The following is a 15525-nucleotide window of genomic DNA, read 5'->3' as shown; positions in this document are numbered from 1 at the left end:
CGAAAACCAAAGAAAATTAGGTTTTGAGCAAACCTTGAATTTAATGCAATCCTAGATTTCAGAAATAAGTCTTAGAGTTAATTTTCAGTGCTGATTGCGGATCCGAATTTCGATGTTAACTATCTGCTCAAATTTAAGTACCTGTTTTCAACATTTTTTCATATATTTTAAAAACTCGATATAATAGAATTTTTTTAATGAAAGATTCGTTACAAGAAAAAAAATACTTTCAATACGTTTTCCTTGTTCTGTTGAAAACTAAACCGTTTTAGTACAAATGCTTCAGCGTGAAATTTTTCAAAAAATTTATGAAATACTACAAATATTGAAAAACGGTAATATAGATTTAGAAAACTATTACGAATTTTATTAAAGAAAAGCGTCTTCATTAATTTTGACAGTCTCAAAAACATTTATATGTGTGTTTTTCAGTCTTTTAAGATAGAGTAATTTTGAAGTTGGATTGAAGGGCATCAAATATCATAGGAAAAGTCTAATTTGATTATCAGGAACAAAACCTTGTCGTCCAGGGAAACCCATGGACAGCTGTATGTTGCTTACACTCCCGTCCCGATGGAATAGGAATCGTATTTTTTTAGGGTTGGGGTCAAAATACTGTATTTAAAATTCTGTATTTTAAAATACTGTATGTACAATATACTTATGACCAAAATACTGTAACTCAAAATTCTGTATATCAAAGTTCTGTATTTCAAAACGTTTTGATAATGTAAAAAGTGCGCAATAAATACTCTCCAATTCCCAAACATATTTAAAATGTCAGCCTTGAACAGTTTTAATTTAACTTTAATTTCCTTTTGATTATCTCATTGGGTTGAGATAAGATAATATAATGTAAACGTTAGGGTTTCTAATGATTAAAAGTAAATCTAAAAGTATTATTTGGTTTAATTCAAAGTAAACAAGAGCATAAATCTGTCTTGTTTTATAGGTTGTTTAATAAAAGGATTTTTAAATTGCTAAATATGTGGATACTTATTCTTATCATAAATGTCGCTGGATTTCTAAAGTAAATCTTTTTGGTTTTAACTTGTTTTTAAATCATTAATAATCTTCCTCAATATTTGTTTAATAATATAGTATTGCTGAAGGCATTGGGCCAAGTGGAAATTGTACACTTTTGCCAAAAGGAGAAAGAAGTTTTCCACAAAATTTCAGTTTTGGTGTATCAACTTCTGCATATCAGATTGAAGGCAGCTGGAACGCAGACGGTAAGGGTCCATCAATATGGGATGAATTTTGCCACAATCATCCCGATAATATTTTGGATAGAACAAATGGTGATATAGCAGCTAACTCGTATCGCCGTTTTGATCTGGATTTAGAAGCATTAAGGGATCTTAAGGTACTTTTTGCTAAAGATAGTTAAGATATTTTGTTTTTTATCTAAGTGTATTGGCTTGAAATAGTAAGTTGTTATCAATTTAATTCAATTCAATTTATTAACTAAATTATATAAACATTAAATTAGGAGGTTTGTTCGAATCACTGTTTTTAACAGAACTTGCAGAGGTTGTGGTACCTACATTTCAGTTAATCGATCGAAATCGGTTAAGTAGAATAAGCCATGACTTAAGTCTCCAACTATGTATTCCTTTGCACACATTTTGTTTTGCAAGAGCATTTGAGAAATACAAGTTGGAATTATAAAATTTATTTAGTTCAATTAGTTGTGTCAAAGTAGTACCCGTAGTGTGATGGTTAGTGCGTTGGAATTTCAAGATAGAGGTCTTGGGTTGGGTCCCAGTTTGTCGAAAGTTTTTTAGACGAGTTGTGCCTCTTGCGAGAAATTGACAAATTCTGCAAGAGTTACTTACAACTAAATTTATAAATTACTTATTTAAGGCATCAGGGTATCTATATCATACGATGCCGTTTTTAATTTACTAGGCTTAAGGAAATTGTTTACATTTTAAATTATTTACATTTTACATTGTTTATCATTGGAAAGATAGCAATTATAGCAACTAAACTAACTAAATTTTATTAAACTTCTGATGAGCAGACATGGCAGCTTTAATTCGACGGATAGTTTTGACATTTGATGGATCTAAGATTTTTGCCAGAGTCTCAATTACGTCGCCTGTTTCAGTATATGTTTGTCGAGAAGCAAGACACTCTACAAAAATATGCCAGATTGTAAGAGGTGTTTCACAATTTGAGCATTTCTCTGGAGCTTCACGAGTGTAGAAGTGTTTGCTTGTAAACAGTGTTTTTCCTATTCTAACTTTAATACTTTTATACATTCTTCTCTGGTAAAGGACTGGTTGTATTGGACACGTGTGTTGCAGGGTTGATGTTTTTGAAGAAAGGTTTGAGCGAAAGTGGCGAAGGCCACTTTTCTGAAAGATCTAGCTTTTGAAAATGTGTTAAAGTTGTTTTCAAAAGCTGGTGTAGTTTAGGATACTCCAGTATCTGAGGGTAGTGAACAGCGTGTTTTGCTGCAAGGTCAGCAGCATCATTACTTTCTATTCCGCAGTGTCCGGGTATCCAAGGAAATGCGATGTTTGTGTTGTAGAACAAGCAGTTTCTTAAGGTTTGGAGAGATGGACATTGGTTATTTACGTTGCTTAGCCCCTTGAGTATACCAAGATTGTCGGTGAGAATTAGAAAACGATCAGAATTTATTTGAGCTACAGAGATCGCCTTGTAAATTGCAGCTAGCTCTTATATGTAACTGCACGCATATTCTGGAAGTAGAGCCTGGAGAAGAGTGGAGAATTGGGCATTGTGTAGGAACTCTACAACAGCATAGGAGCACCAATGATTTTCTTTTTGCGAACCGTCGGTGTAAAAGATTCTGTCCGCTCCTATGCTTGCGATAAGTCCTTCATGCAGCATTTTGTATATAGCGTCAGGCGTGTTTGTTGTTAGCGTTGTGAGACAGATCTGGGATTAGTTCTTATTTAATTGTCTTAAAGTAATCTTGTAATAACAAATGGTTTTTTTTAATAAGCAGTTTGTATTTCGTATATTATTCTTCTCTTTATTACAGACTCTATTTGCACTTAGGAATTGTTGATATTTATGGATCATTAGGTCCTTGTTCCTTTCGGATTGTAACACAACATATAATTTATTTAATTTGTTTAGTCCGTAGATCACGCATAGAATTTTTCTCTCGAAACGACCCAAGGTGCTTTCATCTGCTTTTGACATATTTTATGCTTCTTCACCATATAGCAAGACGGCGATGATGAGGGTCTTATATAGCGACACTTTGGTCCCTCCAGAGAGGGCTTTGCTACTCAATTGCTTTCTTAGCCCAAGGAAGCAGCGTTTAGCAAGAGTAATACTTCGTTTGATCTCAGAGCTGTTGATGTTATCTGTGTTCGTAGCGGAGTCTAGGTAGACAAAGTCTTTAACAACCTTAAAGTCACGTCTTTTGATGGATACGTTTTGACCGAGACGTCGTCGGTGTTATAAACATAGGTTCTTTCGTGACCTCTTAAACCATTTTTGCTGCCTATGCCTCAATACCCACAAAAGTTCCATTGCCACGTCACCGAGTACTTGTCATCTGCATATACCAGTATTTGGATAGACTTTGGAAAAATGGTCCCTCTAGTGTTGACGTGTTAGCTCTGGACTATTTTTTCAAGGATGGTATCAAAGAAATTGCTTGACAGCGCATCACCTTGTCTAAAGCCTTTTTTGACATTGAAAGGTTCCGTTGTTCTTAGCCCTTCATATTTTAAAATAAGTCAAGTCTGTCGTTCAATTTCAGCTAGTTCATACTTTTAACAAACTACTAAAGCTTTTGTACACCTAGATTGTTTCCTCTGAGAATTTTATTTGGGTAATCCCATACACATTTTTGCCACCCATGGTGTCAGCGTGGTTAGTTTTTTCAAGTTCATTTACGTAATTGTTCAAAAACCAAACCTAATTAACTTTTTCAATTATTATTGTAGATAGTACTTTTAATAAAAAATATCACAACAACCTTTCCACACGAAAAAAACACTACTCGTGAGATATTTATAACATTCTGAGTACCAACTTCCTTTCGTGTTAATACAATACGAGTATCAGCAAAGTTGTTTTAAATGACTTTGATTAGTCTTAAAGATATTCATATCATAATCAATAACAAATGTACATAACATTTATTATTATGTATTTAGAAATTACTTACTTGTTATTTTTAAAATGGCTTGACTTTTTTTGTTACTTCGTTAACTTGAATATTTTCCGTAATCAGATTAAATCAATCGACGATCATCAATTTCGGCTTTGTAGATCTTTGTAGAAGATCGATTGTTTTTATTGATTTTTTTCCAACTCGAGATTTTAATAAAACATGAAATTACGATAAAAGAGAAGTAAAAAAGTAGGAATCATCTGTCTTTAGAGTTTGTTTTCATAACGTATAATACTGGTCTACACGGTTTTCTTACTTGTATTAAAATAGCACTTTTCCAATAGGTTTTTAGTGGTCTTCATTCAAATCCGACTTAGCGATTACTTTTTAAAATTTTAAAAACACGAAAGACGTATGTAAGGCTTTTTGAGGCTATCTTTATCCATGATCCATAGATAGACAGGTAGTCTTACAAAAATCTGAAAGAAATTCATTCATATGCTGAAAAGAATTACAAGAGAAAAAGGCGAAACGGTTTGAAAGTAAGTGTTGCATTTGTAACGAATCTGTTGTCTAAACCAGTATTTTTGAGCCTTTTACATGAAACGGACACTTTAGCACGACGAAATATTTCACGAAAACTCAATCCATTGCTTTTTTTAGCATTTTGTATAGTTAAAATAATGTGGCAACAATCTTTCTTTCATACATTTTAACTTTGACATATCGAACTTTTTTTCTTGTATATCTTAATAAAAGTCTTCAAGGGCGGGATGAAAATGTCATCACTGCTAAAGACAAAATCCATGACTTTACAAACAAAATTAAATTTTGGTCATCGTCTCTTAATCAAAACCTCTTAGACTCATTTTTATCGACACAATCTTCTGTTTAAAAGTTGGATGTGAGATAAATATCAAGGAATTTATACCTGTTATGAAAATGGTGTTAAAAAAGTTGAAAAAAGCCATTACTTTTCAATGGAAGAGATATCGAAGAATATTGGGCGAAGGTGGATCTTTAATCCGTTTTTAAATGCAGCTGTAAATGAGGCAAAATTGGCAATCAAGCTCAAAGAAAGTCTGCTGGATCTATCTGCAGATGGAATGCTGCAATTGGAATTTAAGTCTTTCAATTTGGATATCTTTTGATTAAAAAGGAAATTAGAATATCCTGGATTAACATTAGAGGCTATGATTCCATTTGTCGCCTCGTACCTGTGCGAGTTGACATTTGCATCAATGGACCAAATTAAAAGTAAGGAAAGAAATCGCTTAAATTTAGAAAACGATTTACTTGTAATTTTAAATGTAGCAAAACCAGATCCACGTTGGGAGAAATTGATTTCTGAAAAACAAGCGCAACCCTCGCATTAAGACTTTTTGTTAATTTGATACAAATGTTTAAGATGGATTATATCTCATAGGTTATTTTTATTTTTTGTTTATTTGACATTAATGAATATTTCCTTTTATAATAATTTTTTTAATGAACCTTTTTTAATTTTATTGGTGTGTTTTCTCAACCTTTTGGAATTCTCTAAAAAAGGCCCCTGGGGGGTCGCTTCCTAAAGGGTGATTTTTGTGAGGTTAGGATTTTCATGCATTAGTATTTGACAGATCACGCGGGATTTCAGACATGGTGTCAAAGAGAAAGATGCTCAGTATGCTTTGACATTTCATCATGAATAGACTTACTAACGAGCAACGCTTGCAAATCATTGAATTTTATTACCAAAATCAGTGTTCGGTTCGAAATGTGTTTCGCGCTTTACGTCCGATTTATGGTCTACATAATCGACCAAGTGAGCAAACAATTAATGCGATTGTGACCAAGTTTCGCACTCAGTTGACTTTATTGGACATTAAACCAACCACACGAATGCGTACAGTGCGTACAGAAGAGAATATTGCGTCAGTTTCTGAGAGTGTTGCTGAAGACCGTGAAATGTCGATTCGTCGCCGTTCGCAGCAATTGGGTTTGTGTTATTCGACCACATGGAAGATTTTACGCAAAGATCTTGGTGTAAAACCGTATAAAATGCAGCTCGTGCAAGAACTGAAGCCGAACGATCTGCCACAACGTCGAATTTTCAGTGAATGGGCCCTAGAAAAGTTGGCAGAAAATCCGCTTTTTTATCGACAAATTTTGTTCAGCGATGAAGCTCATTTCTGGTTGAATGGCCACGTAAATAAGCAAAATTTCCGCATTTGGAGTGAAGAGCAACCAGAAGCCGTTCAAGATCTGCCCATGCATCCCGAAAAATGCACTGTTTGGTGTGGTTTGTACGCTGGTGGAATCATTGGACCGTATTTTTTCAAAGATGCTGTTGGACGCAACGTTACGGTGAATGGCGATCGCTATCGTTCAATGCTAACAAACTTTTTGTTGCCAAAAATGGAAGAACTGAACTTGGTTGACATGTGGTTTCAACAAGATGGCGCTACATGCCACACAGCTCGCGATTCTATGGCCATTTTGAGGGAAAACTTCGGAGAACAATTCATCTCAAGGAATGGACCGGTAAGTTGGCCACCAAGATCATGCGATTTGACGCCTATTTTTTTTACGTCAAGTCTAAAGTCTACACAAATAAGCCAGCAACTATTCCAGCTTTGGAAGACAACATTTCCGAAGAAATTCGGACTATTCCGGCCGAAATGCTCGAAAAAGTTACCCAAAATTGGACTTTCCGAATGGACCACCTAAGACGCAGCCGCGGTCAACATTTAAATGAAATTATCTTCAAAAAGTAAATGTCATGGACCAATCTAACGTTTCAAATAAACAATCGATGAGATTTTGCAAATTTTATGCGTTTTTTTTTTTTTTAAAGTTCTCAAGCTCTTAAAAAATCACCGTTTACATGTTGAAAAACATTGGTCTAAACAATTCTTTTATATAAGGTTTTTGAAATACATACATACTAGGGACGATTTATACGATTTAAGAAAAGAATCTTTAATTCGAAACAATGCAAAACTAAAACTACAAAAACTCATAATATCCCTTCAATTCCACGGCGAATGCACTATGTCACTCTATTATACACTCACGCTTCCAAACAAATATTTGGAATGCATACCAGCTAGGCATTCTGATATATCGCCTACTCTCAACTCTCACTCAATCTCCTTCAAAGCAAATTTTTTAATTTGTTGGCGTTCACATAAGAAGTGAAGATTGAATTGAGTGAACTCATTATGAAAATTTGTGAAAAAAAAGTAGAGCAGGAAAGGAGAGATATGAGTTTTGGGTTATTTGCTTCTTCTTATTCATTGACAAAAGGGTAGAAAAGTTCATTTAACCCTTGTATGTTCCGTGTTATGTTTTTTATCTGTTGTGTGCAAATCGCATAGTCAACTGTAAAAGTTTTGTGAAAGTAGTTTAGGATTTCTTTAGCTTTTTGGTCAAAATGATTACCTGCAATTGTATAATTGAAAGCGTAATTAGTAAACCATTCTCGTCAAGAACATTTGATGAGAAAAAAAGTATAATAGACGGTGGTAGACCGAAGCCATTTGTTTTTATCAACACCGTTACAAAGCGATGTACAAGGCATTTTTCAATGCAATTCTATGAAACTTTTTCGTGGTTATCGGGCTGTCTTAAAACAAATAAATTATACTGTTGGCCGTGTCTTTTATTTGAAAATGAAAAAAGCGTTTGGAACAGCACTGGATTTAGTGATATGAACAACATGTCTAAGGCCGGAAAAAGGCATGGAAAAGAGTGCGCATCTCATTTAAGTGCGATGATTTCCATAAAAATGTTTGGTTCGGTTCGCATTGAAAATTTAATAGATTCATCGCGTTCGCTGTCAATTACAAAATATAATGAGGAAGTGAAAAAAACCTTGGTATAATTAAAAGTTTAATCGATGTGACTTGTCATCTAGCTCGCTTGGAGTTACCATTCAGAGGCCATGATGAATCCAAAAATTCATTAAATAAGGGAAATTTCATTGAAACAGTTAACTTGCTTGCTTCATACAATCCGATGTTAAAAACGCATTTGGATAATTCCACGGTTTTTTCCGGACTATCAAGTGACATTCAGAATGAACTAATTGCCTCAATTGCTAAAATCTTACTCGAAGAAATACGAATGGAAATAAATAACTCAGACTACGTGAGCTTACTTCTCGACGAAAGTACGGATGTGTCCAACAAATCACAGCGTCAGTTATGTTGCGTATGGTAAAAAAAGACGGATCTGTCGTTGAAAGGTTTATGTGCTTTGTCGATGTTTCGCTTGGAAGGTCAGCACAGAATTTGTTTGATTTTATTGTACCATTTAAAAAAAAAGAAAATGTATTTGAAAAATTGGTATGTCAAAGCTACGATGGTGCGGCTGTTATGTCAGGAAGTTCAAACGGTTTACAAGCTAAAATAAAAGAAATCATCCCAAACGCACATTACATTCACTGTTTTGCTCATAAGCTCAATTTAGTTTTAACAAAGTCAGTGTCTAAAATTAAGCCATGTTCTGGGTTTTTTAAAAGTTTAAATAGTTTTGTAAGTTTGTTTTTCCCATTCGTCTAAAAGAGTTGCAGCATTTAATGCAATTGTCAAAAGAAAAATTCCTAGCGCTGCCCCAACTCGTTGGGAATATAATGGGCGCATTGTGCAAACAATCTTTGAACTTAAATGTCACCTTTCCACCTTTTTCGAAAGCGTAATAGAAAATGAGGAAGATTGGGACAATGAAGCTATAGTTTTATCTTTATAGTTTGTTCTTTTATATTTTTTCAACGAATTTTTTCCACAAAGTGACATTTTATTTAAAATTCTTCAATCCAAGTCCAGTGATGTTCAATATTGTCTCAATCAAGTAAATATTTTCAAAAACAGTATTTCTAATTTAATTAAATCAAGAAGTTTCGATTCATTTTGGAAAAAAATTGTTGGAACCGAAAATTTTTCAAATTTCAACAACAGCAGGCGTTCTGAAGTCAACCTTTCCACAAAAGAACAATATAAAGCTCTTTTAACCACAATTGTTCACCAAGTCATTACTGAAATCGATAATCGATTTAGTTCGCTGCCATTCTTTGAATTTTTAAGGCTTTCGGATGCAACATTGTATGACTATTTTAAAACCCATTTTCCTGATAACTTGCTGAATAATTTACAAAGTTCATACCCAGGGTATTTTGAAATTCCAGTAATTTTCAATGACGAGAATTTTAGGTCAAAAAGTCTTCAAGAAACATTAAGGTTTTTAATAAATACTGATTTGAATGAAAGTTTCACTAAGTACTTTAAGCTTTGTGAGCTAATGTTGACTTTTCCTGTGACAACCGCATCTGTAGAGAGATCATTTTCGTGTCTTAAAAGAATAAAACATTTTTTAAGAAATAAATGTGGCCAAGAAAGGTTATCAAATTTAGCTCTCATTTCGATTGAAAAAGGATTTTTAAAAGAAATTCAAGCCAAAGGAACATTTTATGACCAAATCATAGATCATTTTGCTTTAAAAGAAAGATGGATTCATTTAATATACAAGACTTAATAACCCTTTAAATTATTTGTATTATTCTATTATACATTACATTAATTTTATTTTTTATTTTTATTTATGTAATTGAATTCAATTAAATTTTCCTTTATTGTACGTGCACTTGAAGTGAAATAATCTCGAGTCCAAGAAATATTTAGTGATCAATCATAATTTGCTAATAAAATGAAATTAACATTTAATTTTTTTTAATAAAACTTTAATTATTTATCTTATTCTATTTTACATTATATTATATTAACTATTTAATTTTATTTATATTAATGAATTCTGTTCCTTTATTTATGTGCAATTGAAGTCAAAGAAATATTTTGTGATCAATTATAATTTTCTTTAAAAAAGAAATTAGCATTTAATTTTACATTAGTAATATATTACTAAATTTTATATTTTATTTTATTTAAATAAATGAATTTAATATAATTTTCTTTTACATTTCTTTAAAACAAAAATATGATCTTGAATAAATGACTTTTAATTTTAAGTTCAACGTTAAGTGCTTCCGCTTCCAAATAATATAATAATAATAATATATAATAAATTTATTTATTTTATATTTATTATCTGTGCTAAAATGATATAAATTGTATCTAAAACAGAAGTATTTTTGACTTGCAAAAGTAAAGCCTATGTCTATAGATATTTACACACGCATACCTAAAAAAAACGTTCCGTTTTCTACTAAAAAAATCAAATGGTTTTGTTTGTATTCACGTGCGGCTGGGCCTTTACTACGTAATATTTTACTAAAGTTTTTTTTTCTAAAGTGTTAATTACGGTAAGGAAATGTTTTTTTCCATTGAGAAATTTTTTCATATGCTAATACTAATCTTCAAAAAATGTTCGTGGTTACAATTTGCGAAGCAACGCAAGCACGGGTCGGCTAATATAAAATATAACACAAAGATTTGAAATCAATATCTTTCTTTGTTCTCTTAATAAAGGTTTTTTAAAAAAGGGTGGGTAGATGTTGAAATGAAATAAAACAAGCTGTGAGTGAGGTATTAAAAAAAATTATTTTTGTATTTGAAAGGCACATTTATGCCATTAAGTGGTTTATATGACATTATTCAAATGCCCGCCTTGGTTTCTTACGGTGGCACGGATTTGAGTGATTCAATTTTCAATAACTCTTCCGCATAGATCCGGCGGAATTTGAGCTATGTTCACTATTAGGTCATCGGTCGATTGTGGTTTATTCATATAGACCTGCGACTTTAAGAAGCCCCACAGGAAAAAGTCTAGCGGGGTCAAATCGGGTCCCATGATCCACACCAAACGGCAACTTTTTGATAATGTATTATCGTCTGGTGAACCTCGCGTGGGTTGGTGTCGTCCCATATACGGACATTTTGCTATAGTTAACAAAGACAATCATCCAAAAATCCTCGTCACTAAGAATGATTTTTCGGCCAAAATTGGGTTTCTCTTCGAAAAGATTCGAAGACCAGCAGCGAACAAACTGCGTTGTCTTTGGTCATGAACTTTGAGCTCCTAGGTCAATTGGATCTTGTACATGTAAAGGCCCAAGTCCCGACGTAAAATTCGACAATTTTAAGTCTGCAAAAGGAAGAGTTCTTGTGCACCGCGAGAAATAGACTGACTCGAGTTCTGCTATATGATGGGATAATTGTTTTCACAAAGGCTTCTTCTATTTTGCAGTTGTTCAACATCCTATTAAATCCTGCTGCCAGTTGCTCCAAGAAGTCATCTGTTGTATGTATGAAAAATTCATAGGTAATACTGTCCTCTCTGGTTTAATTTTTTTAAAATACTTATAATTTCATCTACAATTATAGGCGTATCCAGATCCCGATCCTGAATTAAGTTAGGTGCATACAAAATCTGATTTGTCGTTTGATTTGGGTTAAAAAGTGAACTATAATATGTTCTAAGCTCAAGAGCGGAAATTTGAGGGAAAATTTGATGATCTTGGTTACGTATTTCCTTTGCCAACTTCCACCACTCTTTACTGTTTGTTGAGTTCATTTGTTTAGTTCTTTTTTTTTAAATCGGTTAAGTCCTCTAGCTCGATTGGATCCTTCTGAATTATTAGATTTTGAAAATTAAAACTAAGATTATTCTGGTACTCAGTCTTTTTTCCTATCATTCCACTGCAATTCAGGTAACAGATTAAACCTAGTTGTGGTGTTGAGTATATAAATATGCTTTAGAGACAATTTTATGGGCATGTGGTCAGACCATATCTCTTCCTCTAAACTAAATCGTTCCAGGCACGTTAGTGGTTCTTGCGTTACAGTACAAATATCATTCACTGAGTCACCCCCATTATTCATGAATATAAAGCTTCCTTCTTCGTCACCTTTGGTTTTTCCATTTAAAATAATTAAGCCATTATCTTCTCAAAACTCCATCCCTCTTGAAATAATAATGATATCTTTGGACCGTGTTTTTTCTAGCACATCTTCAATATCTTCTGCAGTTCACCTATTCTAATATTTACATCACCGATTACTATTGGATTTATAACTCTGTTGTCCTTACAGCGTTAAATTCACTTATCCAATTCATGCTTCTCAAATACAAAGGGAAAACAGTTATTGTCTTTTCATTCAATATTATTTGTATACTCTCCACACTATCAAGGATGTTGTCGATATCCACCAGATTTCTTTTTACTCCATAGAAACTTCCACCAAGTTTCCAACATGTGTGAAACTCTTTCTGAAAGTATTTGTTGAACTGGTTCTATCTTTTCTGTCTTCATTATATGTGTTTCAGTTAAAATGAATATTTCGTGTGAAGATACATAATGGAAAAATTGTGTGAATAGACTTTTATTTTCTAGACCATGTTCTTCATAATTTTGTATATTATTCTTTTTTCTTAAATCTAAGTTAATACATTTGTTCAATTTACGCCCACAGACTTTACTTAGTTTTTTTTATTTTTACTTGAAGTTTGCTCTAAAACCTTATAAAAACCGCAAGTAATTGAATCTGCTTCAACGTTGTACAAGGCTTTAAGTATGCCTTCCCCTTTTTGTTGACCACATACTAATTCGAACTTTTTGTTTCATGCAAACCAATTGCCGTTGAATCTCATTCTATCATATAGTATGCGCTTACTCTATGGAGCCTGCTTGTTGATAGAATTTTCCTTCTTAGGATTGCCTTCTTTTTTTTATTTGCTGTGATAAAAAAAACACCCATTTAATTTTCTTGAGAGTAATTTCTCCATCTTTCTTAATTACACATCTCAACTAGTTCTTGAGATATGGACAACGTACAGAAGCACGCACTTACATCTCTCTAAAATCTTTTACTTAGATTCTAGGGACCTTGAAACGTCAAGAAATTCCAAAATTTCCAATTCGACAAATCATACCGATTACAATAACTCTCCATGGAAAGTTAAAAATTCTTTAAAACAGATCTATGTTTATATTTAATAAACAGATTTTCTCCCTATACAAACTTGTAAATGTTGAGATTATCACATTGAAAAATTGTAGCATATAATTTGGAGAATTTTGTATCAGCTTCAGCGCTGCCTCCTATAACACTTTTTTAAGTTTACTAATTCAAGACAGAAAATGGGAGTAGGTGATACCATAAGGTGTATATTCTTTTGAAATTTCAAATGCAGACAAATGAAAATAATACAAAAAAACAAGAGGCTCAAAATGTCATTAAAAATAACACAAGTAAAGTCTTATCTTTAAGGTCAATCACTATCGCTTTTCGATTTCCTGGACAAGAATCTATCCAAGCGGTGATATCTCATCGAAAAATCAAAAAGGAATCGACTATTACAATAATGTTATAAATCAGCTTATAGCTAATGGAATTCAGCCAATGGTAACAATGTTCCACTACGATCTACCGATAGAGCTGCAAAAGTTAGGTGGGTTAACTAATGAGCTTTTTATCGATCAATTTGTAACATATGCCGACGAATTGTTTAAAAACTTTGGTGATCGTGTAAGTTTTAATTTTTTTTTTGTTTCAGAATTAATTCAAAATGAATCCAATTTTTTATCAGGTTAAAACTTGGATAACATTCAATGAGCCAGTAAGATTTTGTAAGCCTGGGTATGGTACTGGAAGGGACCCACCACAGATAAAGGCATCCGGAATTGGAGATTACCTTTGCATAGCCAATATTCTAAAATCACATGCTGCTGCCTATCATCTTTATCGATCTAAATATTTTGACGAGCAACATGGAAAGGTGGGAATTAGTTTGGATACGTCTTATTTCTTCTCAAAATCCAATGACAACGAACTTGTGTATCGCAGCTTGCAATACAATGTGAGTATTTAAATTGTAATGCTTCCTTGAACCACAATGAAGACTTAAGTTGAGATAATTGTAAGTTTTTAATTATATTGATGGTTAGTTGGGAATACTGGCGCATCCAATATACAGTAAATCTGGTGGATTTCCGGAGGTAATGGTAAAGGAAATTGAAAGGAACAGTTTGCAAGAAGGAAGACTAAAATCACGACTTCCAAGTCTTGAAGGGAAATGGAAGGATTTAATTCGTGGATCAGGTGACTTTTTGGCCTTAAATCACTATACGTCAAAATATGTAGAGCGTTCTCCCCAACCACTTGGAGATAACCCTTCAATGCAGAGAGACTACGATACCATTGAAACTGTTGATGAGAATTGGCTTCAAGCACATTCGTATTGGCTCAATTGTGTTCCGGAAGGAATGGAAATGTTATTAAAGTTAGTTTTTCTTTTTAAAATAAATTTAGTGTTCTTATTAATGTTTACACATTAACAATTATTTCTGTTTAAGTTTCATCCGGGATGAGTATAATAATATTGAGGTAATTATCACAGAAAATGGATGGTCGGATAGTGGAGAAATCGAAGACAATAATCGGATTGTTTACCTAAAGGTATTCTTTTTTATTTTATGAACTTTATAACGTGTTCGTCAAGTTTTTCAAACATCTATTAATCAAGCATGATGACATGATACTTCTATCATTTCATTCCTTATAAGGTCATTTAAAATTTAAACTTTTTTCAATCCAACATATTTGTTTCCAGAGTTACATTCAAGCTGTTCTAAACGCAATTAATGATGGATGCAATGTAACTGCTTATTCGGTTTGGAGTTTTATCGATAATTTCGAATGGATTCAAGGATACACGTATGACAGTTTTTTTCATTTAACAATTTAAATAATTTATAACGTTTTTTTTATTTATTTCTAGAGATAAATTTGGACTTTATTCTGTTAACATGATAAGTCCAGAAAGACAACGTTCACCTAAAAAATCAGCTAGATTTTATAGACAAATAATTGAAACAAGAAAAATACCTAATGTTTAATTTATAGTATTACAAAACACATGACAAAAATAAAAGCTTAATAATAATAACATGTTTATAAACACTTTCGGATTTGACAAAAAAATCAAGCAAGATAAATGGTTGTAAATTACTAAAAAATAGATAGATTGAGCCACAAGAATCTGTGTACTCAAAGCCATTATATTGGTAATTTTTCAAGATGGAAAGTGTTACCTACTGGTGACATACTAGGGCCATGATAAGGAAGTAGCTTCAACAAGATTTGGCAAATTTACACACAGCACAAAACTACAATGATAATAATTGCTCGGGTAATGTGCCCTTTTGGAGATTTGGCGTTGACTCTAAGATCACCGAATTACCAACAACTTCTTTATTTGGAATTGTTTAAAGTTGCGGACTAAAAAGTTTTAGATAGTAACAGCTCAGAGGACTTTTAAATAATATATTGAGGTTTTTAGTTTAACCAATTTAAAAGAAAAATTTAGCATTTTTGTTGATACAAAAATATCTCAATAACCACTGACGACTTCAATTAATTTATATTTTACACATTATGACGTTCTACATAACTATTAATTTTAAAAAAATATATGTCAGCTTG

General features: G+C 32.7%; 1 protein-coding gene across 1 annotated transcript; it reads left to right on the top strand.

Annotated features, from left to right (window-relative positions):
• Positions 1–986: 986 nt before the first annotated feature.
• LOC129945047 (myrosinase 1-like) lies at positions 987–14989 on the top strand. The gene is made up of 8 exons (XM_056054708.1): positions 987–1030; positions 1102–1366; positions 13312–13569; positions 13631–13900; positions 13989–14323; positions 14397–14499; positions 14654–14757; positions 14822–14989. Exons 1-8 carry the CDS (start codon positions 987–989, stop codon positions 14937–14939), a joined length of 1497 nt encoding a protein of 498 aa, XP_055910683.1. The 3' UTR covers positions 14940–14989.
• Positions 14990–15525: the final 536 nt, after the last annotated feature.

This window comes from Eupeodes corollae, chromosome 2 (genome assembly GCF_945859685.1).
Source record: "Eupeodes corollae chromosome 2, idEupCoro1.1, whole genome shotgun sequence".
NCBI classification, from domain to species: domain Eukaryota; kingdom Metazoa; phylum Arthropoda; class Insecta; order Diptera; family Syrphidae; genus Eupeodes; species Eupeodes corollae.
This window is presented reverse-complemented; position numbering and strand designations above follow the sequence as displayed.

What these genes read in the sequence shown, in the direction of transcription:
- LOC129945047 (XM_056054708.1), top strand. Translation starts at nt 987, where the DNA reads ATGTGGATACTTATTCTTATCATAAATGTCGCTGGATTTCTAAA. An exon ending in ATCGGATTGTTTACCTAAAG is followed by an intron (nt 14,500 to 14,653) that starts GTATTCTTTTTT and finishes ATTTGTTTCCAG; the next exon opens with AGTTACATTCAAGCTGTTCT. An exon ending in GAATGGATTCAAGGATACAC is followed by an intron (nt 14,758 to 14,821) that starts GTATGACAGTTT and finishes ATTTATTTCTAG; the next exon opens with AGATAAATTTGGACTTTATT.